This window comes from Equus quagga, chromosome 3 (genome assembly GCF_021613505.1).
Source record: "Equus quagga isolate Etosha38 chromosome 3, UCLA_HA_Equagga_1.0, whole genome shotgun sequence".
Lineage (NCBI taxonomy): Eukaryota > Metazoa > Chordata > Mammalia > Perissodactyla > Equidae > Equus > Equus quagga.
Window position 1 is genome coordinate 90,435,180 of NC_060269.1, and position 26,587 is coordinate 90,461,766.

General features: G+C 42.9%; 1 protein-coding gene across 1 annotated transcript in view; it reads left to right on the forward strand.

Annotated features, from left to right (window-relative positions):
• SCD5 (stearoyl-CoA desaturase 5) overlaps positions 1–26,587 on the forward strand; it is a 141,624-nt gene that overhangs the window by 84,676 nt on the left and 30,361 nt on the right. The window contains exons 2-3 of the mRNA XM_046656623.1: positions 3,495–3,625; positions 22,636–22,841. Coding sequence (XP_046512579.1) covers positions 3,495–3,625; positions 22,636–22,841 — 337 coding nt within the window. The remainder of the gene's footprint in view (positions 1–3,494; positions 3,626–22,635; positions 22,842–26,587) is intronic.

Here is a 26,587-nt window from a genome sequence, read left to right on the forward strand (position 1 = left end):
CTTCAATTCCTTGCCACAGGGACCTTCCAAACGTGGCAGCTGACTTCATCAAAGCCAATGTGAGAGAGAATCTGCCAGCAAAACAGAGGTCATAATCATTTGTAGCCTAATCGTAGAATTGACATTTCCTCAATGTTGCTATATTATTTTGATTAGAAGCAAGTTACTCAAGGAGAAGAGACTGCACAAGGCCATGAATACCAGGAGCTGGGGAGCATCGGGCCTATTTTGGAGGCCGTGTACCAAAACCCTATCCTGCAACCCTCCCATGAGTTCTGAAGGCTACTCAATATCTTTTTAGTACATTTCTTTTTGGCTTGGGCAGCCAGAATTGGTGACTCTTATTTGCACACAGACCAACTTGTTTGTTGCTTACTCTTCTGTAATTTTGTGATTTTAGTTTCTGTTGATCTAGCACCTTTCTCTATGAGATATGAGCTACTTGGTAAAGTTATCGACACTACTCATCACTCCTTTTCTTCCCCAAATTATCAGTTCTGTATCTGAACACTTCACCACCTCAGAGCCAGCTAGCCAGCATCCCTCGGAAAACTTGTTGGATATTACTCTCCAAAAATATCATAGAAGAGAGGTTTTGAACCTCTCTGATTAACCCTTTCAAAGTAGGAAAACTGAGTCTTCTTAATGGAACAGCCCATAAATCCTCACATCCAGCCCAGGGTTTTTGCAGATTATCCTCATTTGAGGTATGACCAGAAGGTTGCTTTCTTTGCTAGAGGTTCTGCAGATTTTTAGAAGCAGAAATCCAGTGCAAACTAGCTTAAGCAAGAAAAGGGAATTTGTTGGCTCACATAACTAGAAGAGATACTGGGGAGGCTCGCAGGATCAAAGGAAGAACTCGAGAGCTCCAGGGCTTGCAACCGCAATGCAGGCAGCTCTCCTTCTAGCTCTTGTTGACATCTCCATCATTTTTATGTCTCACTTTCCTAGCCTCATTCTTTACTATTGCAATCATGCCTTAATATGTGACCTTTAGTCTTTGAACCAAAAGAGAGAGAAGGGTTGGGTCAGGTGTTTATTCCCAGGGCCAGGAAGATGGGGTATTATGCTAGGCCAGGCCTGGGTCACATGGCCACATTCCTGTTGCCAGAAGAAGGACTACAAAAAACCAGCAGCCACTACTGCCTGGTACAGTCTCTGACTCAAGCCCACTGTCAGTGCCCTGAGCATGGACAGACCAACCATGCAAGTGATCTCTGAAATATCGGAGATCCCAAAAAGGACAGGACAATGCCAAAGTCTGGTAGGGCCCTGCCTGGGAGACCGGGACTGGAAGAATTCGTTTTTGGTTAGTGTTTTTCATGGAGTCTTGGAATTCATTTTATTGCACCCAAGGTCCGGTGTCTTAGCCCACTGGCAAAATAGGGTCACATCGAATTTTTCCATTATAGATTTCATTTGTTCCCTAATTACTTGACAGTTAGAAATAAATTATTGGTAGAGACTTGGAGGCCAGGGATGATGTAGAAAATAGCTATCCATTTCTTGGACTCATAACCAAGGTTAGATTACAATAACAAAAGAAGGCAGAGCTTTTTATTTACTACTACTTTCTGTGATTTATGGGCAGATTGTTGTTGTTTTGTGGGGTTTTTGGGGGGAGGAAGATTGTCCCTGAGCTAACATCTGTGCTAATCTTCCCCTATTTTGTATGTGGGACGCCACCACAGCACGGGTTGATCAGCAGTGTGTAGGTCTGTGCCCAGGATCTGAACCCGTGAACCCAGGGCCGCTGAAGCAGAGTGTGTGAGCTTAACCACTACGCCACTGGGTCAGCCCCTGTTGCTTTCTGTTTTTAACCTTTCAAGTAAGGAATGATTTGTTAAGTTCATGAAAACTACATATACTTAGAGACTCATTAATCTTAGTGCCAAAGGTAAGTCTTGTTTTTAGACCCATATAAATATGGATTAAGATAAAGATCAGTCAGACTTAACTTTTGGAAGTTGTAATATTGTGCTCCCTTTAAATATGTATATTGATGCTGAAGTTACCGTAGTAATTCTTCCAGAGGAGTGTTATAGTAGGCTCTCTAAGAACTTGTCTTGGCCTGGGACCATTTACAACTGCTTTGGGACGTACTCAGAGCTGACTTGTTCTTTGGCAATTCTTTATGGAGGGCCCTGCATGTGGTAAGTGTGAGAAGCAATTGTGTAGCATAATCTGCCTAATCCTACCTGCTCATAGCCTGGTGTAGGCCCCCCACCCCCCACCCCAGTAAGGAAGCAGCTCACTTCTAAATTTAGATTGGGATTCCTCATTCAGGATGACAATGGGGTGTTACCCTGTATCTCCCAGAGGCAGAGGGGAGTGCACAGGTCAGAACTCAGTTGCTGGTTCAGACAGACTTGGGTGTGACTCTTAACAAAGACACCTCCTAACTTTGTGACACTGGGAAATTAGTTAACTTCTTTAAGCCTTTGTTTTCTCATCTGTAAAATGGGGCTAATAATAATACAAACCCTATATGGTTGTTTGATGTTTTAATAAGATAATCCAAGTAAGACATTTAACATTGTGTGGGCACATTGCTTTAAACCACTAGAGTAGTTGTAATAATCTCAGGAGTCATGTATTTTCGGTCCCTGTGTGTCCCCTTTCCTCCATGCACTTGCACCCTCTCCTGTCTCCATACAACAAACCACTGCCACCACCTGGGGGCAGCATGGATTCTCTGGGCAGAGGCTTTAGAACTAGGCTGACCTGGGTTTATCTGCAGGACTTACGTCTCAGTGATCCAGGTCCTCGACTGTCAAATGAGACAATAACCAATGTTGTGAGGATTAGAGGTAATATGTTTAACTGTGTGGCAGGTAATAAGCTCTGCTGTAGGTTGGCTTTTTAAAAATTCCCCACCTGGCAGTCTTTGCCAGCCCAGGTCATAGTGATGGTGTGAGTGAGGGTCTCCAGAAGACATGTCTCAGTGGTCCCTGATGTTGGTTTTGTCCTCATTCTTCTTGGCCCTGAGCCAGACTTCATTGCTTTTAGGTCTGGCCTGATTTCCTTTGAACCAATGTCTATGGAGCCATGATAGTGAGCACTGCCATTTAGAAATATGCTCTTCATAGAATTCATCCTGGCATGGGTACCAGTTGAGAGGCAACGTAGAGATCAGTCACAGCTCTACCAAGAGTGACACATAAAACTGAATTACAAATGCACACTAATATGGTTGCAGCTTTGCATCAAGACTGGAAAGAAACATTAGCAAATGAAACATTTGTTTGCTATAGAAAAAATGATGTTAAAAGGTCAGAGTTTCTTGAGGAAAGTTCTCTCTGCTTCTGTCTGGTAATGGAAAGCTACAAATCAAGAAAAAGGCGGCATTTTCCCAAGTTACTGATTCTTTTCATTGCAGATTCTTCCCCTGACGCCATTTCACATGGGTCCCTATTCAGGAGAGAAAAAAAGAATGGGGGATGTTTAAAAGCTCTGTGACATCTGCTGAGATTGTCCCTGCTTGTGTCTTGCAGCCTACTTCTGCTTCCTCCTGACGGCTCTGGGTGTGACAGCTGGTGCCCATCGCTTGTGGAGCCACAGGTCCTACAAGGCCAAGCTGCCTCTGAGGATATTTCTGGCTGCCGCCAACTCCATGGCTTTCCAGGTGGGAATGGAGGGTCCTCTCTGCCTCAGGGACTCAGCACAGATGACACTGTGGGAGGAGGCACAGACATGGCCCCTGTGGAGTGGACATTCCTCCACCCCATTCTAGGCTCAGTGGTCAGGCTCCCAAGCACTCCCTGTTTGTCCCAAGTTTTTTTTTTGAGGAAGATTTGCCCTGAGCTAACTAATGCCAATCCTCCTCTTTTTGCTGAGGAAGACTGGCCCTGAGCTAACATCCATGCCCATCTTCCTTTACTTTATATGTAGGACGCCTACCACAGCATGGCTTTTGCCAAGTGGTGCCACATCTGCACCCGGGATCTGAACCGGGGAACCCTGGGCCACGGAGAAGCAGAACGTGTGAACTTAACTGCTGCGCCACTGGGCCAGGCCCCCATGATTTTATCTTGTAGCTTTAGATAAATTTTATGAAATGTCCCCTGGGGGCTTTGTGCCCCAAGGCATGCTGAACTACCGAGGGGGAAATGAGATTCCTCCCTCCAGAGTCCGTATGCTAAACATGGCCTGAAACCCTCAACATCTGTCCAGCTCTAATGAGGGCCAGGTTCCAAGCTGAGCATGCTGTATGCCTTTTGCATTTGATCCTCACAGGAGCCCCATGAGTCAGGTGTTACGTGCATCCCCATTTTACAGATGAGAAAACTAAGGCTTAATGAAGTTAAAGAACTTACCCAAATTATATGGTTAAAAAATGGTACATCTGGGATAGGCAAACACAGATCTGACTCAAAAGCCATTGCTCCTAGAAAATGCATTCCTGAGGTCACCCTATAAGCCTGTGGTGGACAGTCTGTTCAATATGGAGTTGGAAGACTCAGGATTTGAGCCTTACTCTGACAGTTGCTAGCTGTGAAGAATCTTTTACTCACCTTCAGTTTCTTCATCTGTAAAAATAGGAATATGACTTTACTGTCAGAGTTGTTGGGAAACTATTGAAAATTGCAGGGAGCTATCAAAATATAAGAGAAGGTCATCCCTGCACTAGGACTGAGCCATATCTTTTAGGAGTATTCCAGCCCTGGACCATTTCTCGCCACTTTGGGCACTTTCTGAGCTGCTGGAATTTGGTTTGATTGTGGATTTCTGTTTTCCCAGTTCCTCGTCTGATCCAGGCAGGGTGGGTGAGAACAAGGTGGTTTCAAAGTTTCTGCCCATATATGAGTACAGATGCTTCCAGGCCCTCTGTATTTTCACCTGTTGGGAAGAAATGGCGATTCCCAAAACTGCCAGGGAAACAAGCGACCCAGGAGCCTCTCTGTGACCCTCAGACATGCAAGTCACATGGCCACCTCTGCAGTGGGCCTCCTGTCCCTACAAGAGGGACAAGAGCATTTCTCTACATTGACCATTTCTAAGCATTCGTTTGTGAATTGTGTCTAAGAATTCAATTCCCTATTGCAGGCTGCTCTCCTGCAGTTTGAGCATTCAGAAAACAAATAGGATCCGACACAATAGTTGACTTAAGCAACACAGTTCGCATTATGCATTTCTACTGGTTATAATTCAAGCAGACAGGAGTTAGTGCCAGGGTCCTGGCAAGAAGCTGTTGTGTGCAGAGGAACAGTTGCAGCTTCTTGGTTTCATGTTTCATGTTCTTCTGTTCTGTTGGCAGTGTGAACTATGCTGCCCTTTATTTTGACTTCAGCTATCTTAGTTCAGCATTGTGTTTTGTTTATCGTAGCTATGAGTTATGGTAATGACAGTTTAGAAGCTCACTGACTCAGGTCTTGGATGCTATTTAGGACTTAACTTGGTAATTTTCATTTAGTTTGTTCAAGCGATTTATTATTTTTAGCCTCCAATTACACACTCAGGTAGTTGAAAGCACCTGTATTATTGGAATTTTTTTTCCAACATAAATGACTTGAAATTGAGAGTCTAACCTCTTTTCTCAATGAAACTATTTGTTATATCAATTTTTGAGAACCTAAGTTTTCTTAACAAAATGTCACATAACAGAACATCACACGGTGATTTTAAATGTGGTTTGGGGAGAAAGTACATTGTAGAGGGTAGTACCCAATTCCTGCAATAAATTCTTGGCTCTACCATTTGCTAGATATGGGCCTTTGTGCAAGTCTCTGATTCTTTATCTGCAAAAGGAGCTAATAATACCTCACAGCGCTGTTGGGAGGATGAAATAATGGATAAAAAGTGCCTAGCTTATCATAGCACTCAGCGAATATCATCCCCCCTCTTCTTTATGAGAATCGTCACTCCATCTCATTCATTTCTGTATTTTAACGCCTATCATAGAGAAAACACTGAATGATTGTTTGTTAAATGAATTAATATTTTTAAAAAGTATTTTTAGAAATCATCAAATTTGAACCATGCATACTTCTTCCAGGCCCTCATTTGTGCTGGATTTTTTTTCTTCATTTAACAAATATTTATTGAGCACCTACTATGTGGCAGGGACTGAGCTAGGTACAGTGGGCATAGTGATTAGCAAACACAGTCACAGTCCTTTCCTTCATGGAGCCGTCCATCTGGTGGGATATTAGAATTCCCACAATTTCCCAGTGGAAATGTCAGTGCTTCATGGATTTGGGGTTTTATAAGATGTCACTTAGACCCAGGTAAGAGGTGTCTGTGAGATCAGCATAGGGCCAGCTTCCATACAATGCAGAACTGTGTCAGAGGGAAAGAATGCAGTCAATCCAGACCACTTTACCCTAAGAGGAAAACCACCTGGGAAAGCAAAAAGTCTGCTGTCATCTCCCAGTCTAGGGTATTGACTTAATGCAGAGTCTTTGATTTAGTTTCCCTTTGATGTCCCCAGGGTTTTTAAAGATTGTTCCAAAGGTTCTCTTCCAGTTTCTTCCATCAGGATGGTTATGCCTTTAGCCAAAAATGGACAAGTCATGCCATGGGTATCTCTAAGGATCAGGAGGGCTTTGGCTAGATGCTGCAAACAAGATCTTTGATCATGAAGAACAATCTTCTTAAAAGTGGGACTTAAATGTTTGAAATTCCCTTTTCTCTTCCTCTGTGGAGGATGTATATGTACAGAGCAGGGGGCAGTAGTGGAAACAGGGGAGGTAGTTTTAATCTGAAAAGATAACAATGGGGCAGGAATGTCAGACAAGGAGCTGTAATAATCCTCTGTCCCGTCTACACCTTTGCATTCAACATGGACTCCCTGAGTTCCTCTCTGGCCCTTCCTCCTTCCTTACCAGTAGAAGACATGTCAACCTAAAGACTGCTTGCAAACTCTTTATAATTATCCCCTACTCAAATATGGACCCAGCTGAGGGATTCCTGCCATCCATTGGTCTCCAAGAGTTCAGTTTTCACAGAGTAGCTAGGACTTTGGATTTGTGTTCTCATGTTCATGTACGCCTGCCTGCTGGCTGCAGCCGCGTCTCTTATGAAGTCAGTCCAACCAAAAGCACCTACGGATGCTTCAGCCCTGACTGTCCACATTTACTCACCAGATCCTAGTAAAGAGGCATTGGATTTCAAGCGGGAAGGGAGCCTAAGGGATTTAGTCTAAATCCTCTTATTTTACAGAAGGAATAAGAGAGGCTCAGAGAATGTCAGTTACTTGTCAAAGGTCACACAGCTAGTTAGCGGATAGACCAGACTGAAACCCAAGTCTCCTGACCCTCAGGCTAGGGATCTTTTGGCTGACCCATAGATCTTCTTATGTGATGTCCAACAATGTGATTTGTAGACAACTTATAGTTGGGTCTGTTTTTTATCCACTCTGACAGTCTCTTGTTTTTTAATTGGTGTATTTAGATCATTCACATTTAAACTGGTTATTAACATAGATGGATTAACATCTACCATGTTTTTATTTGCTATTCATTGCCTTTGTTTTTTGTTTCTTTTTTGTCTTCCATTCTTTTTCTATCTTCCCTGGTTTTATTTAAGCATTTTATATGATTCTACTTACTTTCCTCTCTTAGCATATCAATTATACTTCATTTTAATCTTTTTAGTGGTCGCTCCAGAGTTTTGCAATATACATTTACAACTAATCTAAGTCCACTTTCAAAGGACACTATATCCACTTCACAGTAGTGCAGTTAGCTTATAACTGAGTATTCCCAATTCCTCCTTCCTGTCCCTGTGACATTGCTGTAATTCATGTCACGCATCCATAAGTACAATCACCAAATACATTGTTGCTATTATTATTTTGAACAAACTGTTATCTGTTAGATCAGTTAAGAATAAGAAAACTTAGAGATTTTATTTTACCTTAATTTATTCATTCTCTAACACTCTTCTTTTTTTATGTAGATCTAAGTTTCTAACCTATGCCATTTTCCTTCTCTCTAAAGAACTTCTTGTATTGTTTCTTGCAAGGCAGGTCTACTGGTGACAAATTCCCTCAGTTTTTCTTTGTCTGAGAGTTTTTATTTCTCCTTCACTTGTGAAGAAGAACTTTGCTGAGTATAGAATTGTAGGTGGGTTTTTCTTTCAACGTTTTAAATTACTCCCCTTTCTTCTTGCTTGTGTGTTTCTTAAGAGAAATCTGGTATAATTTTTATCTCCCCTCTTCTATATGTAATGTATCTTTTTCTCCTTCTGGCTTCTTTTAAGATTCTCTCTTTGTCTTCGATTTTCTGCAGTCTGGATATGATATGCCTAAGTATAGATTTTTTGCTCTTTATCCTAATTGGTGCTCACTGAGCTTCCTGGATCTGTGGTTTGGTGTCTGTCATTAATTTTGGAAAATTTTCAGTCATTATTACTTCAAATATTTCTACTGTTTTTCTTCCTCCTTCCCTCTCTCTCTCCTTTTCCTTCTCTCCCTCCCTCCTTTTTTCCTTTCCTTCCTTCCTTCCTTTCTTCTCCTTTTGGTATTCCTATTACACATGTTACACCTTTTATAATTGTCCCACAGCTCCTAGATAGTCTGTTGCATGTTTTCTCTTCACATTTCAGTCTGGTAAGTTGCTATTGATACATCTTCAAGCTCCCTGATTCTTTCCTTAGCCATGTCCAGTCTACTGATGAGCCCATCAAAGGCATTCTTCATTTGTTTATAGTTTTTTGGATTTCCAGCATTTTCTTTTCAATCCTTCTGAGAGTTTACATCTCTCTGCTTCCCTTACCCATCTGTTCTTGCATGTTGTCCACTTTTTCTATTAGAATCCTTAGCATATTAGTCATAGTCATTTTAAATGACCAGTCTGATAATTCCATCATCTCTGCCATATGAGTCTGGCTCTGATACTTGCTTTTTCTTTTTAAATAGTGTTTTTTGCCTTTTAGCGTACTTTGTGATTTTTTGTTGAAAGCTGTACATGAGGTACTGGGTAAAAGGAAGGAAATAGGTCTGAGGAAATGGGCTTTAGTGTGAGGTTTTATGTTTATATGGGTAGGAATAGGGCTGTGCTTACTGTGAGCTGTAGCTGTGTTGTCAGAAGCTGAAATTTCCTCTAGTGGCCCTGTTTTTGTCTCTGCTCCATTGTCTTTGGGTTTTCCTACAGATTTTTCTTAAATAGGAATTAAGGCTTTTGGTTCTTTTGGTTGAAATCCTCTGTCATTTTATAGGAACCCTATTGATGTGGAAATAAGGGGGGAGCATTCTGTAGTCCTATGATTAGGTCTCAGTCTTTTGGTGAGCCTGAGTTTCCTTCCCTTCAGGTCAGCCAGGCTTTGGTAAAACCCCAGTTGATTAGACTCTAGTAACATAGTTTCCCCTGAGGACGGATCTTGCTAAGGAGGACAGAGAGCGCCGGGTGTACTGTATTTCAAAATGGTTACTTTTCTTCTCTCCCTGCTGGGGAGAAAAGCCATAGTGAGAGCCTGGTAGGGCTCCTGGAGGTAAAATTCATGAAAGTGTGGGGTCCCCTAGGACTGGGCCCCCTAAGAGCTTTTCACTTATAAGTTTGTCCACACTCAGCCTCCAGCAGTTCATCAGTTACAGCTTAACGTGTTCCTACCTGTCCTGGCGCCAGCTGTGGGCTTTTGCTCCTAGGCCTCTGCTTCCAGTAGGCTGTGATTCTCTGTAACTGCCTGTTCATCTCCCTAGTTTTGGGGGCAGCAGTTTGCCCTGTGACCTCAATTTGCTGATAGATCTAAGAAGAGTGGTTGATTTTCAGTTCATTCCACTTTTTCCTTGTTGCAAGGATGGGAGTGACTGTTTCCAAGCTCTTTACATGTCAGATCAGAAAATGGAAGTTACAGCCTGATTTGTAAATATGTCAGATAAGTCACATGGCCATGAACTTTGACAGGTGTATAACAATGAAACAAGAAAAAGAAAATTATTGAGTGCTAACTACATACCAGCACTTCATTAAGTACTTTATGTGGTCAACTGACCATACTCCTACAGGATAGATACTGTTATTTTCCTCATTTGATAGGTGAGAAAATTGAAAGAAAGAAACTATGTAAGCTGTCCAAGGACATACAGATTTAAGTGACAAAAGGGGATTCAAGTACCGGCAACTTGACTGCAGAGGTCCCCCCTCACTGTGATGCTCTCATGCCTCTCCCAGGATCCAAGTGTATAGTTATCCTTTCACTCAGCAAATGCACGTGCTAAGCATTGTTCCTGGCACTGGAGAACAAGACAGACAGGTCCCTGTCCTCTTAACGTGTATGTTCCAGTGGAAGAGGAGCATAAACAAGTAAGCAAATGAATAAACAAGTTTTTTCAGAAAGGGAGAAGAATATGAAGAATTGAAACACGGTGATGTGACACAGTGCCAAGGAGCCCGCTTCTTTAGAGAGGATGGTCAGAAAAGACCTTGATGAGGAGGTGACGTTAGAGCTGAGAGAGAGAGAACAGGTAGGGGAAGAGCATTCCAGACAGAAGGAGGAGCCAAAGCAAAGTGGGAGCAAGTATGGTGTGTTCCACAAAGAGAAAGATGGCCAGTGTGGCTGGTCCATATGAAGGTGGGAGATGGTCATAGAAGAGGCCGGAGAGGGGATGGGGCCCCACCAGTGCCACCAGGGCTCTGTCAGGCACTGCAAGGAGTTTGGCAGTTGTTCTAATAGCCGTGGAAGGCAGCACAGATTTTAGGCAGGGAAGCGACATGGCCTCATACATTTCAAAGGCACAGTAAACCTCAGACCACAGTCATGAGACCCTGGGGATGTTGAACAGATTCAGGATCAGAGACAAACCCCCAAGGGTGGCTCTCTGTGGGGTGTGCACGTCAAAGAGGGAGACTTGCATAAGAGGCAGTGCCCTCGAGGACAGCTCGGGGTGTTAGCAGCAACGGGTAGTGGTTAGAAGGAGAACAAAACACTAGAACAGGGCTGGAGGCTCAAGGATCCTTAACCTCATGTGGCCCTCTGTGCAGGGTCTAACTCTCACGGCAGAGATCCTGTTTCAGTGTTTACCACCTTTCCTAACCACGAGCCTAAGCTTTAAATGCACAGCCTTTCTTCTGCACGTCAGAAACAACTTCACCTTCCTCCTTTCAAAAAGGGTGGTGGTTGTTGGTTTCCTTCCAGTGTAAACAGGCAGCAGCAGATGTGACCCTGATGCCCCGAGAAGTCTTCCTGCTGTGGTTTTGGAAAATGGCTTGCATGCCATGCCTCACGTTGTCTGCTTCCACAGCGTTTCGCCCTCCTGGGCGCTTTTGGAAGTCGTGGGGAAAGGACAAATAGCTTGTGAAGTTGCTCGTGATGATGGTGATGTATGGATTCATCAAAGCCTTGTAGTTATATACATGCTGCTTTGCCACTCCGTCACTGTTGGCGGGATACAGATGGCGGGGGAGGAAGTGGGAAGTGAGAGAGAGAGAGGGAGAGAGAGAGAAGAAACTCCCCTGAGGCAGCTGCACGAGGCATGGCATTTTCTGTCTGTGTTACCTGGCAGGATTAACTACACTTCCCACCAGTAAAAACGTACCTTTTAAGGTAGAGCTTAAAATGGCTCCACCCCTCCTAAGATGCCTCATTTCCCCCTTTGTTGTGTATCTAGGTCAGTGAAAGCAGGGGAGATGAGTGAAATCATGCAAGAAAACGAACATGGAGGGAGTGAAAATGTGATAGCCTGAGATGGCCTGAGAAAAGAAAGTAATTCTTTAAACAAATGTGCCAACCAGTAGCGCTGGTCTGTCTCTCATGAGACCCTCCCCAAATGTGGCAGACACTCTGATTGCAGGTGTTACCCTCTTTGTGCAATGGATGTATTCCTAAGCATTTCAAAGGGATTAATTTTTTGTAAACAACAAAATATGTACTTTAAATGCTCACAGAGAGTTTTTATTTAAAGAAATACTTGGTAAAGTAGAGGGTATTTTTGTAAACAACCAGCTACCAGATTTTATATGTTATTTTGGTTCCATATTTATATTGAAAAAAACCCCACAACACTTGTTTAAGATGAAATCCACATGCAGTCCTGTCAATTTGGAATCTATTCTGAAACATAGTTTTAAGCTAAATGTTTCACTCTGCCTTCTTTTCAGAAAGATCTTTAGAAGCGCTGAGACAGGGCATTTCTTCAATGTCCTCTCCTAGAACCACAGAAGGTTGGAGCAGGGGACCTTAGAAGCAGAGTCTAATCCCTTTTCTAACAACTGGAGAGACTAAGGCTCAAGCTTATTTTTGTTTGTTTATTTTCCCACATTGTCTCCAAAAATATTTATGAGTGTTGAAGGAGACTGTGTCGCAATGCAATTCCTCGACGAGCTATTCCTTCCTGTACCTGCCACCAAGCATTTGGGCCGAGATAGCACACTGTCACTGCTTACTCTTTATTCCTCTGTTCTCCTGCCAGACACTCTTATGTTGCTGCTTTCTAGGTTTTCCAACCCACTGATTATTTTGCATTTTGGATGATTTCTCTCCCAGCTGCCTTCATTTGCATTTTTCCTAAATCAAATCTCATTGTGATAATTCCTATTCATATTTCTAACCTCTTTAGATCCATCTGTGTTATTTCTCTGTCCTCAGTGATGTCTGCAGCACCTCCTAATTTGGCAGCCACTAAAAATGTTATTAACAAAATGTGTGTGCCTTGTTCCCAGTCATTAACGGAGATGCTAAATAAAGCTAGATCTAACAGATACGCTGGAGCCTTCCATTAGCTGCCTCCCCAGGCCCGCTCTCCTGGATTAGATATTGAGCTGTTTTTCATCTCTGGTCCTTGTTTATCAAAGTTCAGGCTTTTCAATCATCCTGTCCTAGTTACTCTTAGCACCACCAGAGCTCTTGTCGTAGCAATGTTTCAGGGATGCTATTTTACATGCTATATTAAGCTCCAAAGATAGAATAGCTGCTGGAGTCATTGAATCAACAATTTCAATTAATGGTAAAATTCATGCAGTTTCACGTGCCAGAGGAAATGTCTAGCCTTGCTTTTAAAAACATTTGATTATCTTCATCTTACTTTTTGTGTAAATCTGTTAGTTAATTCCCTTCGAATTTAAAGGTGCATAAAGCACTGCCTGCTTGTAGGGAACACGAGATGTATAAGAAATGGCCCTTGTCATGAGGAGCTTACGATGTGACAGAGCTGGCTAGACTTATGTATAATAAAGAGGGACTCTTACAAGACAGTGGGGAGATAAATTGCTCCAAAGCTTCATACCGACTCGTAGGGCTGCAGAAATATGAATATGCGTTAGGTTATTAGCATAAAGCCTAATGTAGAAGGGGAGTTTTGAGCTGACACTTGAAAGGTGAAGAGGCTTTACATAGGCGAGGAAGAAGGGTGGAAGGGAGGGGAAACCCTTGAGCAAAGGTGAAGAGAGAAGAATGATGACATACCGTATGGGGCCCCACGTAGTAGAAAATCAGTCTGACTGAAGGATGAAACTGGCTAGTCCAGTGTGTGGCAAATCCAGCTCCCTGCATGACCTGCCTCGCTGAATGTCTCTTAGGCACCTCAAAATCAGCGTGCCCCAAACCAAAGTTGTGACTCTACCCTCTCCCCCGAAACTACTTCTCTCCTGGTTTTCCCCATCAGAAATCTGAGTGTCATCCATGATTTCTCCATTTCCCTAATTATCTCTCATCCAATCTTTTAGCAATCTCTTCAAGTTCTCCTGCTAAATTATATCTTGAATCTGCACACTTCTCATCTTTGCTACCCTCTAGTCCAAGCCACCATCATTTCTTGCCTAGGCTACTGCAAAGCCTCATAAACTGGTCCTCCTCCAACACTTGCCCCTCTCCGTACTGCAGCCAGACAGAACTTATTGAAAATTGAACACTCTCTAGCAAGAAAAAAATATCTTTCAGTGATCTAGCGTTGCATTTGGAATGAAATCCAACCTTGCTGTTATGGTCTAGAAGGCCTTGTGTAATCAGGCTTTTGCATACCAGTGCTGTTTCCACCCCAAGTGGGTATGTTTCAATACAGTTCTGACACTAACCACCTGAGTTACCATCAGATCCCACAAGTTAAAGCCTCAGCTCTCCCCGTAACTGCCCTCGTTTCAGATACCAGTTGTGAGTGGGGTCACCAGGTCACCTGTACCTCTGACCAACTGGCTATGAATTCAGGGGTTCCCACAATTCCCTCTGGCTCAATCATCCACTGGAACAACTCATAGAGCTCAAGAAGTGTTATACTTGCTATTAGTTTTATTATGAAGGGTACAAATCAGGACCAACCACATGGAAGAGACACATCGAGTGAGTTCTGGAAGAGCCCTGGTCGCAGAGCTAACATGCCCTCTCCCCATGGAGTCGGGGTGCATCACCCTCCCTGCAAGTCAGTGTTCTCCAGCTAGGGAGCCCCCCTGAGTCTCAGAGTCCCGAGCTTTGACTGGGGTTTCATTACACAGGCGTGATTAATTAAATCACTGGCCACGTGACTGAACTCAATCTCCAGTCCCCTTTCCCTCCCAGTGTGCCAACCCTCTACACATAGCTGGTCTTTCTGGTGGCCAGCCCTGATCCTGAAACTAAGGGCCCACCATGAATCACCTCATTAACATAGTAAAGATATTCCTGTCATTCCAGAAATTCCAAAGGTTTTTGAAACTCTATGCCAGGAACCAATGGGAACAAAGACTCGATATATTCTCTATCCTGCCACAATACCTCTCAGACTTCATCTTGCACCCCTCTTGCCTTAGCTCCATGCACCCAACAGCTGGCCTTCTCTCGCTTCCTAGACTGTGCCAAGTCCTTCCGTCTACCTGAGACAATTCCCCTCTCCCTCTCTCATTCTCTTCTCAACCTAAGGATTACCTGATTAAAAGTCCTTGCATGTCTCAATGTCCCTCTTGTTATTCCCCACATAGCTCACTTATTTGCTTCATAGCACTAATCTCAGTGGGAAATGATTTTATTTATGTTGACTTCATTTACTTTATGTTTCTCTCCTCCGTGAAATATGAGCTCCTTGAGGACACAGCCTTGATGGTCTTGTTCTTTGTCTCCTAGCACATACCAACAGTCACTAAATATGTGTCAAGTTAAAGAATAAGAAAGTGGAAAATATAAGAATGATCAGGCCAGTTGAAGCTCTTTGATTGACAGAAAGAAGAAATGTTTAGACTTGATGAGAAAAGTCACACGGAGAGGTTGTCAGATGATAAGCAGGAGAAGGACAGGTGTTTGGGGAGTATGGCCGCAGTATACCCAATATATTGTGGAGGGGGAAGGAATAGAGGCAGTAGGCTTTAGAAGGCTGTCACAGGAATCCAGATAAACTGATGAAAGCTTGCACAAGGGTGGGGGAGTAGAAATGGAGTGCAAGAGGAAAATCTGAGATTTTAAAGAAGGATGCGCTTGACATTTTTCTTTTCAGTTTTAACTCTTTATTTTGAAATAATTTCAAACTTACAGAGAAGTTGCAAAAATACCATGAACAACTCTTGTATATCCTTCACCCAGATTCGCTAATTGTTACCATATTGCTTCATTTGCTTTATTATTCTCTTTCTCTCTCCATATGTGTATGTGTGTGCATTCTTTTTTTTCTGTATCATTTGAAAGTTTGTAAGTTATAAACATCACTTGTAAGTTATCATTTGTAAGTTATACACATCATGCCTCTTCATCCCTAAATACTTCAGTATGTATTCCCTAACTGGAAGGACATTTTCACGTGAACACAGTACATGTGACACAATCAGGGATTTAATGTTGATGTAATACTATATCCAGGATCCTAGCCTGGGAACCAATTCAGAATCATGCTTTACGATGAGTTGTAATGTCTCTTTAGTCTCCTTTCATCTGTAGTTCCTTAGTCTTTTTTTTATTTTATTATGTTGACATTTTTTAAAGGTACAGGCCAGTTATGTTGTAGAATGCTCCTCATTTTTGGTTTGCTCCTGTTCCCTCATAATTGGACTCAGATTGTGCATTTTTGGCAGGAATGCTCCATTAATGATCTTGTGTCCTCAGCATCAAACAAGAGGCCCATGATATCATTTTGCCATATTATTGGTGGTATGAGCTTTGATCGCTTGGTAAGCTCGTGTCTACCAGGTTTTTCCACGTAAGTTTACTATTTTCCCTTTAGTAATTAATGACTAATTTATGTTGAGATACTGTGAGCCTATGTAAATATTTTTTCTTCATCGACATTTTACCCAATAGTTTTAGCATGCATTGGTGATTCTTGCCTGAATCAGTTATCGCCATGGCACCTGCAAAAGGTAATTTTCTAACTCCATTATTTCTTCTACACTTGTTGTTTGGCATTTTACTTCTTATGTATTTATTTATTATGGACTCATGGGTTCTTATTTTAGTAAATGGATTTTGATCCGTTACTGTCATTATTCAGCTTAATGCCCAAATTACCACAGTTTGTTCAGTGGGAGGCACTGCAAATGGATTCCTATGTCCTTTTTGACGTGTCCTCATTATCTTTTGAGCACTTCCTTACTTTCTGGCACAACCAAATATGTCCAGCTCCTTTTGTGCTTTTCCTGCCCTAGACCTGGCATTTCTCCAGAGTCCTGACTCCTTTTAATGGGGAATGGTATTTAAAAGCCAAGAGCTGGGAGCAAAGTGGGTTTGACAGCAAGGAGCAAAGGTGTGTGACCATTGCTTCTGAGCTGTCACTGTTTTTCAGGCCCTTTCTTCCCCAAAGTTTGGACTCATAGAGTGAAGAGATCTAGCTCAGGAGACTAGAGCAAGGGTCACGTCACTGACCAAAAAAACCCAAATTGGGAAGATTCACAGAAAACCAACTTGTCTTCCAAGAGCACAACCCACACCATTTTTAAAATGTGTTAAAAGTGTGTTTTAAAAATGTATGCCTTATTCAGATACATTCTCATCGTTAAGACATTCGTACAATAGAGTAATAAAAGAAAATATGAAAGAACCCCTTGCCATCTTTAAGTTTTGTCAGTAAACACTTTTTTAAACCACTAGCGTTGGCTTCTCAACACTTGCCCAGCATCTAAAACGCCTCCAGGCTGAGTGCCACGTGGAGGCTGGGCAGCAGGTAGAGACTTGTTCTCTTGAAGCTCCAGTTTGCCAGGTGGTGTAGACTGCTGCCAGCCCTTCTTGGGGACTTTCTGGGCCCTTCTTACGATGTCAGCATTATGTGGAGGGAAATCTGTGCTGACCCAGTATCAACAATGGGGAAAGCACCGAATGTTCTTCACTGTTCGAATAGTACAATGTTGGCATCTGAACTGGCAGAGATTAAATTCAGACCCCAGAGACTGAGATAAAGTCTATTTCAAATGAGACTTACGGTCCCTAAGGAGTCGAGGCAGCAGTGTCTTTCCCTCCTCGACCCCCTTGATAGAACACTCTTCCCAGACAGGACGTCATTCACTCACAACACACACACACACACGTTCTTTAAAACCTGCTTGCTAGTATCTCTTTCGCTACCAACCGAAAACAAAGATGTATTATGAATACAAGTGGAATTCCCTTTGGCTCTGTTTTGAGGCCACCTGGTGAGTTTTCCCTTTTGGAACTATAAGCAGCCACACAATTGAATTAGGGGACTGAACAACCACACTGGTGTCTGGTCAGAAGCAAGCATCCATTTGCAGCGAGGCCAGGGGAACTGGGAGCAAGGATTTTGGTCTCGGATGTGTTGAATGGGACAAGCTAGATGCTGTCAACATGTAGCCTTCATCTTGCTTCCCAGTGGAAGTTACATGGACCTTAAAAGACAGTTTCCCCTTTTGCCCCTTAGAGCACTAAATTCAAGAATTTATTTTGAACGTAGAAGACAGTTGGGGAAAAGTAGTTCTGATGGAGCAGGTTGCTTCGTAATCTGCCTCACTGGCCCTTTGAGGTCGATTACCTTTGCTCAAGTCCTGGAGAATACTCAAAGGCTGTGCTTGTGGGGAAAAAAATCACCATATGATCAATTTCAATTTCTGCAGTCTCAGCAGGATCTTACTACGATGGAGAGTGAAGTAATAAAGGTACAAAACACAGGACGGGTTGAAGCAGGGGCACGGGGCCGGCTGAGGGGGGTTGGTTGACTAGTGCTAACAGAGCAAAGGTGGAAGCAGGGTGACGTGAAGACAGATAACTGCCTGGTTACCAGAGCACTTCCTGCTTCCTAGACTGTTTCCTACTGGGGGCTGATGGCAGAGCCCGGGTGGTTTGATTCAGGAGTATAGAAACTTTTAAAAAATAACTTGTTTCCCCAATATTACAAAAGAAAACTTGTTTATTATAAAAATTTAGAAAATACAAACTGTAAGAAAAAGATTAAAAATCACGCATCCTCCCACTTCCTAGAGAACCGCTGTAAGCTAGTTGACTTACGTACTTCCTTTATTTTTCCTATGCTTAAATACGTATTTTTCTTAAAAAATGGATTCACACTGTACATGTTATTTTGAAAACTGTTTTTCACTTAACTACTTTCCCCTCATCTTTCCGTGTCAATACTACAATGTCCTTTTTCGTTAATTAGTTTTTTAATACTACTAACAGATGCTCTTGTTAAAAATTTCAGAGTATAAGATAAAACGTAAAAAGTATTTCTCCTCATCTCCTGTCTCCCAGCCTCACTCCCCTGAGGTAATTCTAAGACTTTTTCCTTAATATTAGTCTCCAGAATCTTTCTATGTACACACACACACACACACACGAATAGTATTCAGTTAATTAATAGATCGCAAGGTACTCAATCAAATCCGTTATGTGGAAATCCAGGGTTTTTCCGAGTTCTCACTGCAGTGGGCATCCTTGTAGTTAAATCTTTGCACAGAAGCATCATTATTTCCTTAAGATAAATTCTAGAAAACGAATTGCTAGGTTAAACGATGTGTACGGTTTAAATGCTGTTGATACATGCAGCCCATTTGCCCTTCCTGTGGTTTGTACCAGTTTCATGCTCTCACCAGCAAGCAACATTGAATTTTTAAAAACTTTTAAAAGGACGACACACACATAGAAAAGTGTACAATCTGTGAGTTAGACGTGCGTGGTCCAGGATGGGAGTCCAGGGTGGGAGCCCCAAAGTGCATGTGGCTCCTGAGCACTTGAAATGTGGCTAGTCTGAATTGAGGTGTGCCAGAAGTATAAAATACACCCCCAACTTCAAAGAATTGGTACAGAAAAAAATACTGTAAAATATCTCATTAATAATTTTATGCTTATAGTATATTGAAATGATATTTTGGATATATTAAGTAAAATATATTATTAAAATTAATTTTACTTGTTTCTTTTCATTTTTTTTTGTCTAACATCTGTTGCCAATCTTCTTCTTCTTCTTTTTTTTCTCCCCAAAGCCCCAGTGCATAGTTGTACATCCTAGTTGTAAGTCCTTCTAGTTCTTCTATGTGGGATGCCGCCACAGCATGGCTTGATGAGTGGTGTATAGGTCCACACCCAGGATCTGAACCAGCAAACCCCGGGCCACCAAAGCAGAGTGCCTGAGCTTAACCAATATGCCACTGGCCGGCCGCACGTTTCACTTTCTTAATATGGTTACTAGGAAAATTTTAATTACATGTGTGGCTTGCATTATATTTCTCTTGGACAGCGCAGAGTAGAACCTGGTCCATACCATGGGTCCTCAGATGGTAAAGCATCCCACCTGAGCTGTACACTCCTGCTCTGCTGTCTTCTCTCCTGCTCCCCGCCTGCCTGTGCCTCAGTTGTACCCGGGGCTCTTAGAACTAATGGAGCTCCTTCACCACTCCAGTTCTTTGTCAGGAATGATCAATAAGCACGTGGTGAGAGTTCACTTTTGAAGATAATGGGGTTGCCTATTAAGGCTGTGCTCTACCAGCACCGGCTGTTAAGTGTAAACTCTGAGTTACAAATTGAATCATTTGTTAATTGATTTGTTAGAATGGGTAAGTAGCTGGGCTTCAGGAATTGCTGCTGAGTTACATCATGCCCCTATGAAAATGTACATGCAGGGCCTGAGCAGACGCAATATACGCACTTGAGAGTCAGTTCATTGATGGAGTCCTCCATCTCTCTATGCCTCGATTTTTTTTTTTTTTTCTGTGAAGCAAGGATGATGGAGTGGCGCACATAGTTCCAGACAAGAGGACTCAGCACTGTGTAAACACTGGGAGGAAAGATTACCAGGATATCGCTGGGGCTGTGGCTGCAGCTCCAGGCTGTTTCCACTCACGCCCACCTCCTGAGGTTGCCTGGCCATCTCTCCCTCCTCGTCAGCCCTCAGCTTTCTCTTCCGCACACACTGGCTCTACCAGTCACACCCTAGGTACACACAGCTTTTCATCAAACACAAATGCTGTCCACAGGTTGGCTCCCACTCCCAGTCCCTCTAGGACAGAAGCAAAATGCAGATAAGTAGGAAGAAAAAAGCCCTTGGATGAGCACATGAATCTTGCTCCCTTTCTGCCCTATTCTTGGCTTACATCTTGTTCTTTGAGTCAGTTTTTCACTGGATTCAGCTTTAGAGTTAAAAACAAAAGCAAAACAATAACAAAGGATTGACAAATACATCTTAAGGTATTTTTGGCTCAATTGTGTGCTTGATTATTTGAAATGTGGTCAAAATTCTTGCTTCATTCCACTGCCACAGTTGAGTTTCTTCTGTTGGGAAGGTATCCAGGTAAGAGGAATTAAAATAAATATCTCTGTTCCAACTTGTCTTCATCATCATTCTTTTGCGGTTGTTGTATTACACTTAATTTTGTGAGAATGTTTCTAGCCCTTTGGAACTCTCCACTTGGAGTTTTTAGAAAATTGCACTGAGATAAATTAAAGAACCAGAATAACCTTTTAACAAGAAAAATGAGAGTTCTCTGTAAGAGTCTGCCCCTCACCACCACCAAATTTGGAAAATAAGGGAAAGATCTTGTAGAAAGGAAAGTGAACTAAGAAACAAGCCATCTTTGTTCCGTTACTGTTTTGACTCCCTAGATGAACTTGAGGAAATGTCTTCTAAGCCTTCATTTTGCCGTCTGTGAACTGGGGACAGAGTGTCCCCCTTTCTTCATATGTTCAGATGGGCATTGCAGTAAAAGCAATAACCTAATGCAAAAGGGATGATTTATTTCTTGGGCTGCAGGGGCCTTAACTGACATTTGAAATTCCTTCCCAACTCCACATTCTGTGATTATAAATAATAAATGCTTTCACTCTTTCCAACCACTGTGTTTAAATACACTGGTAAAAGTCTGAAAACCTCTTTCTTATCACAGTAAGCCAGGCTATGATTTTTGCCTTACAGACTGCTAAGCACCCCTTTATCTCTTCATACTCTAGGCTGAGCGTGTACTTCTTAAGATCTTTCCATCTCCTCTTTCTCTGTCCCACTACCCAAGGGTTAAGCAAATTTGAAAAGTTTTCAATGGTGCAATAGGATGAACGAGGTTGAGTAGCCTTTTAGTAGCACTGGGTAAGCCGGAGAAACCAAAAACAACCCCCTTTTGATTAAAAAAACTGTCAGAACTTTGAGAATAAAACAATTCCCTTTCTTCTCATCAGTAGCATGAAGCCAATATCTGTGAAATGGCTGATTCCTAATGAAAATGTGACTACGTACTGAATAGTATAGTATAAAACATTATTACCATTATTTTTTTAAAAAAGGTCTTATCCCCTATATAAATCTATTTTTATTTTCAGATTAATTTTCCTATCAAAAGCATTACCTCCCAGCCTAATTTGCCTTCTCAAAGCTTTGAACGCATTATCACATAAAAACAAAACTGAGTGTAAATTGAAAGTCTGTAGATCTCCCTGGCCCCTGGCTATAGATGAAGTTTCATTTGTAATATCAGCCTAAATGTCCTTGGTTCTTGCCCCTGATAGCTCACCCAGGACTTCCAGCCCCCAGACACTCTCCCACTGTCTCCCATCATGAGAGGATCAACAGGTGTGTCCTCATGTGTGCCTGAGCCCCACCCTGTCTTGGGTTTGGCACAATCTGCTGGACTCTGATGCTTCTCCTTCCTTGGGCACCAGAGTCTCTCTTGGGATTCCAGTGAGTGCTGCCTGCCCCTCAGGCATTGCTGCTTCTCCACTTGGTGGATATGGCCAAGTATACCGGGTTCCTCAAGGAGCCGAGTCACCTCCCCTCCCTTTCTGTGACACACTAATAGAGCAGTCCTCAAACAGTAGTATTTGTGCCTTGGTATTTTGCAGGGATTTGGTGAAGTAGCTCTTTGGGTTTTTGCTTACTGGCTTCCTGCTCTCTATGGGTTGGACATGAGGCCGTCGAAGGGGGGAGGGAGGGCAGAGAGATGCAGATCTAGAACCAACCCCCTTTCCTGCTCTGGGCTGCCCCTCTCCTCTGACAGCTAAGACTTCATCCTGAGACTGGAACTCTCTTTTCTTGACATGAGTGACCTCCCAGGTGACTTCAATAGCCCCCACCAGAACTTTCTTTCAGGTTTCCCCACTAGTTCACTCAACAAGCCTGAACCTCCTGCAGTCGGCACATCCCAAATACACACTAAGGTTCCTAGTAAGTGAGGGTTTACTCTTGTCTTGGTGAAAACCACCCCAGACCAGCCCCAGAGATTGCACTTGGGGTTGAGAGGTCCTGGGGTTGACGATGGGAGCAAAGTGGAAGTCAGCAGTGAGGATGGAGGGGGTTCCGGGAGAGGCTGAGAAGCTTTCAAGAAGGCGCCAGGGTGCTTTGTCTCTTCACTTATAGGCTCTGCATTCTCTCTGCAGAACGACATCTTCGAATGGTCCAGGGATCACCGAGTCCACCATAAGTACTCAGAGACCGACGCTGACCCCCACAATGCCCGCCGCGGCTTCTTCTTCTCCCATATCGGGTGGCTGTTTGTTCGCAAGCATCGAGATGTCATCGAGAAGGGGAGAAAGCTTGACGTCACTGACCTGCTGGCTGATCCTGTGGTCCGGTTCCAAAGGAAGTAAGTGAGCAGACACCATAGAGTTGTCTCTCAGGGGGTGGGACCAAGAGATGGAGAGCACGATGGGGAGCAATAATATCCCCAGATAGTTGTCCTCACAGCACTTTCCCTGATGCTGTGGTCTTCTTGTTAGGATTGATCTCTGTTTATTCATTCCCTTTTGCTCATTAAGTTTTCCCTGTTCACGTATTTGTTTTTAATTTTAATTTTAATTTGAGATGGATTTCTTTAAGTCCATGTCATTTCCTTCAGACCAATCTGCACAACTGATTTCCTGGGATCTGTTTCTGGAGTTCCCCATGCCCCGATTCGTGTTTCCTTGGGGTGGCGGAGAGGGCGGGGAGGACTTGCTTTATTTCAGTGCTGCGCTTGACTCCAGCAGGACTCGACTTTCTCCAGGTATCCTGCTCTCTTCCCCTGGAAGTCTCTTGTAGTGAAGTCTCCCCTCCTCCTCCTTCTGGAAATGTTACACCAGTAGGTCTCTGTGCAGAGAAAATGTGACTGCATAACAGAGAGCCTTAAAGTGCTCAGGTGCACTAATGGTGTCAGCTGAGCATATTCATTCAGTTGACATCTGCAGGGTGAATCTACTTTCAACAAGCACATGGAGAAAGATCGCCCATAATTGTTCTGGCAAGTAGAGAGTGACCATCGTTCAGCTGGCGTGGTCTGGGTCTGCAAAGTTGGCCACAATGAGAGCATTTATAAATGGTCTTGTTGCTCCAAAGCAGCAGATTTATGTGTAGAGAGGGACAATTTATGGACCACACTCTGGTTAGAGCCTTGAGATAATAATGGTGAACAAGTAGTTACAAGGGACCATCTCCACTGATAAGCAGGAGTCATTTGAGAACTTATCCAAATACAATCTCCTAAAAATAGAAGTGGAGGCTGTACCTTTGTCTGACACAAAAGATCCTTGCATGAAGGGAAGTATGGCTTAGCAAAACACTCATTTTCCCTTCAGAAAATGAATAGTTTTCTGCCATAGTTTCCTGCCTCTCCTTTTACATTGGAGGGGGCAGTAGAGCATAGTGGGGAAATGGTGGACCATGGAGACAGACTGCCCAGGACCAAACGCTGCGGCTCCTGCACGTACTAGCAAAAGAGCTGACGACTCGAAGCTCAGTTTCAGCTATAAAATGGGAGTAACAGTAGTACCTATCTCCTGCAGTTTTTATGAGGACATAATGAAAAAAGAAATGTATGGGAAGTGCCCTGGACAGAGTAAGAGCTTCGATCAGTGATTATTATTATTATTACACAGCAAGTTGCTACTCCAGAGGATTCTGTGTTTCCATCCCCTGCTTCTACTGGCTTCACCACAGGGTCTTCTCTGTGCTCCTGAATACAGCTCTTTTAGATGGACACACCAGTATCAATAGCCAAAAGCTTTTTTTCTTTTAATTTATCTGTTTTTCATCCCCAAAGTGCCCATACATAGTTGTATATTCTAGTTGTATGTGCTTCTAGTTCTTCTATGTGAGCTGCCACCACAGCATGGCTACTGACAGACGAGTGGTGTGGTTCTGAGTCCAGGAACCAAACCCAGGCCACTGAAGTGGAGCACACTGAACTGTAACCACTGGGCCATCAGGGCTGGCTCAGCCAAAAGTTTTATAGCAGAAAATAACAAGGTGTTTTCAATTAACAATTGAATGATTTATTGATTTTGATTTTTCACCATGAGAGTAAAATATTAAAGGTCATTAAAGAAAACCTGCAAAATTAAGAAAAGTAGAAAGAAAGAAAATCATCCACAGTCCTAACACACAAACACAGCCACTATTAATATTCTGCAGTGTCTCCTTCTATATGTTATGCATATATTTGATATATTTTTACATGATGGCAGTCATACTGCATATGTAATTTTGTGTCTCACTTTTTAACTTCAGATTATATTGTAGACACCAATGTCAAAGGCTGCATGAGTTCACCAGTTGAGTGTCATAGTTTATTTAACCAGCTCTCTGTGACTAGATATGTATGTCATTTCCAATTTTGTGATATATGATGTCCCATACAATTAGTAATGCTTTGTGACAACCAGGCCTTAGATTAATTTGAAGAGCTCAGGTGAGAAGGCAAAGGATTGTCTGTTTTATTAATGAGAACTGAGCTGAGTATAATAGTCTGGGTTTCTCTGATCATAAAAATGGAAGATTTTTTTTCATTTTTTCCCTTAAAAAAATGTGGTAATCTGATTTATTAGGTGTGTACTCATGGTACATCTCTCCAAAGACTATTTCTAAATGCAGGCAGAAGAACAAAGACTATTTCAGCATGTTCCCTGAATGGTTATCTGAGAACATCTTTCACCATCAGTGCAGTGACCAGAGGGGGTCATAGCTATCAGAACCATCCACTCATAGCATCATTTCATATATATCATTGAGCTCCTGCTAGGAATTGGTGCTGAGGATACAACCTTAAAGATTGGTCTCTGTCCCCCCAGAGTTTGCAGATAGCAGAAACCCACAAATTAATTTACAGACAATTACACCCTAGTGAGAGGAGTGCTATAACAGGGTAGTACAGTGCACCATGGGAACAGAGAGAGGTCTCCTAGCCCACACTGCAGGCTGGTGAGGGTGAGGGAAGGCCTATGGGAGGAACCCATTTCTTAGCAAAGATCTGAAAGATGAGGAAAAGTTAGATGAGGATGGGGAAAGGATGTTTAACATGGCTATCATTTCATAGAACTATATAGAGCCATTGAACTTCAGAGCTTGGAGGGAGCTTATAAATCATTTAGCGCATGTCTTCCACTTTTTCTAGGGGAAAACTAAACAACAAAATGTAGATAGAAAGTTGGGGATGGAAGTACTGTCTTAGGCTGTTTGGGCTGCTATTACAAAAATACCATAGACTAGTTGGCTTAGACAGCAAACATTTATTTCTCAGTCTTGGAGGCTGGGCAGTCCAAGATCAAGGTGCCGGCACACTCGGTGTCTGGAGAGAGTCCACTTTTGGATTCATAGATGGCCATCTTCTAGCTGTGTCCTCATTGGCAGAAGGAGCATTGGAGCTCTCCGGGGTCTCTTTACAAGGGCACTGATTGCATTCATGAGGGCTCCACTCTCATGACCTCATTACCTCCCGAAGGCCCCACCTCCTAAAACCATTGCACTGGGGATTAGGTTTGAACACAGGAATTTTGGGGGAACACAAACTTTCAATCCACAGCAAGTACCTACATCTCAGATGATTTGCTCAGTGTTCTTTTGACTATGCCTTGCTGTTGGCAAGGGGCTATGACAGTTCTCTGAAGTGTGGGGGACCTCTCATGTCCTTTGGTAATTAGAACATGGAGATCTGTAATCCAAAATAAGGCATAGAATCACTGAACTAAAGGAAGAGAACTTACAAGGTACACAGAGATAGTGCGGTGGTTTGAGTATTTTCACATTTGTGAAGCCAGCTTTACCAGTCCTGTCAGTCAGGCCATGTGCAGGAGACAGAGTCCTTAAGGAATGAGACCTTGCACTTGTAGAAGTGGGAGCTGGAGGGGTGGACCCATCATCTCTGGCACTGCCACATCAGGTCTCAGTCCTTGCTACCCTAGGCTGAGTGGGGGGCTTCCTGAGTAACAGAGCAAGTATCCAGCTTGTTTGGGGCCCAATCCTGGATCATTTCAATGGCACACCTTATAGAGTTCCTCTCCTGAGCAGAATTCCCACCTGCTCCTATATGATTCTCTGAGGGCAACAGTCGCTGTTCCAGTTTCAGTGGCCACGATTTGC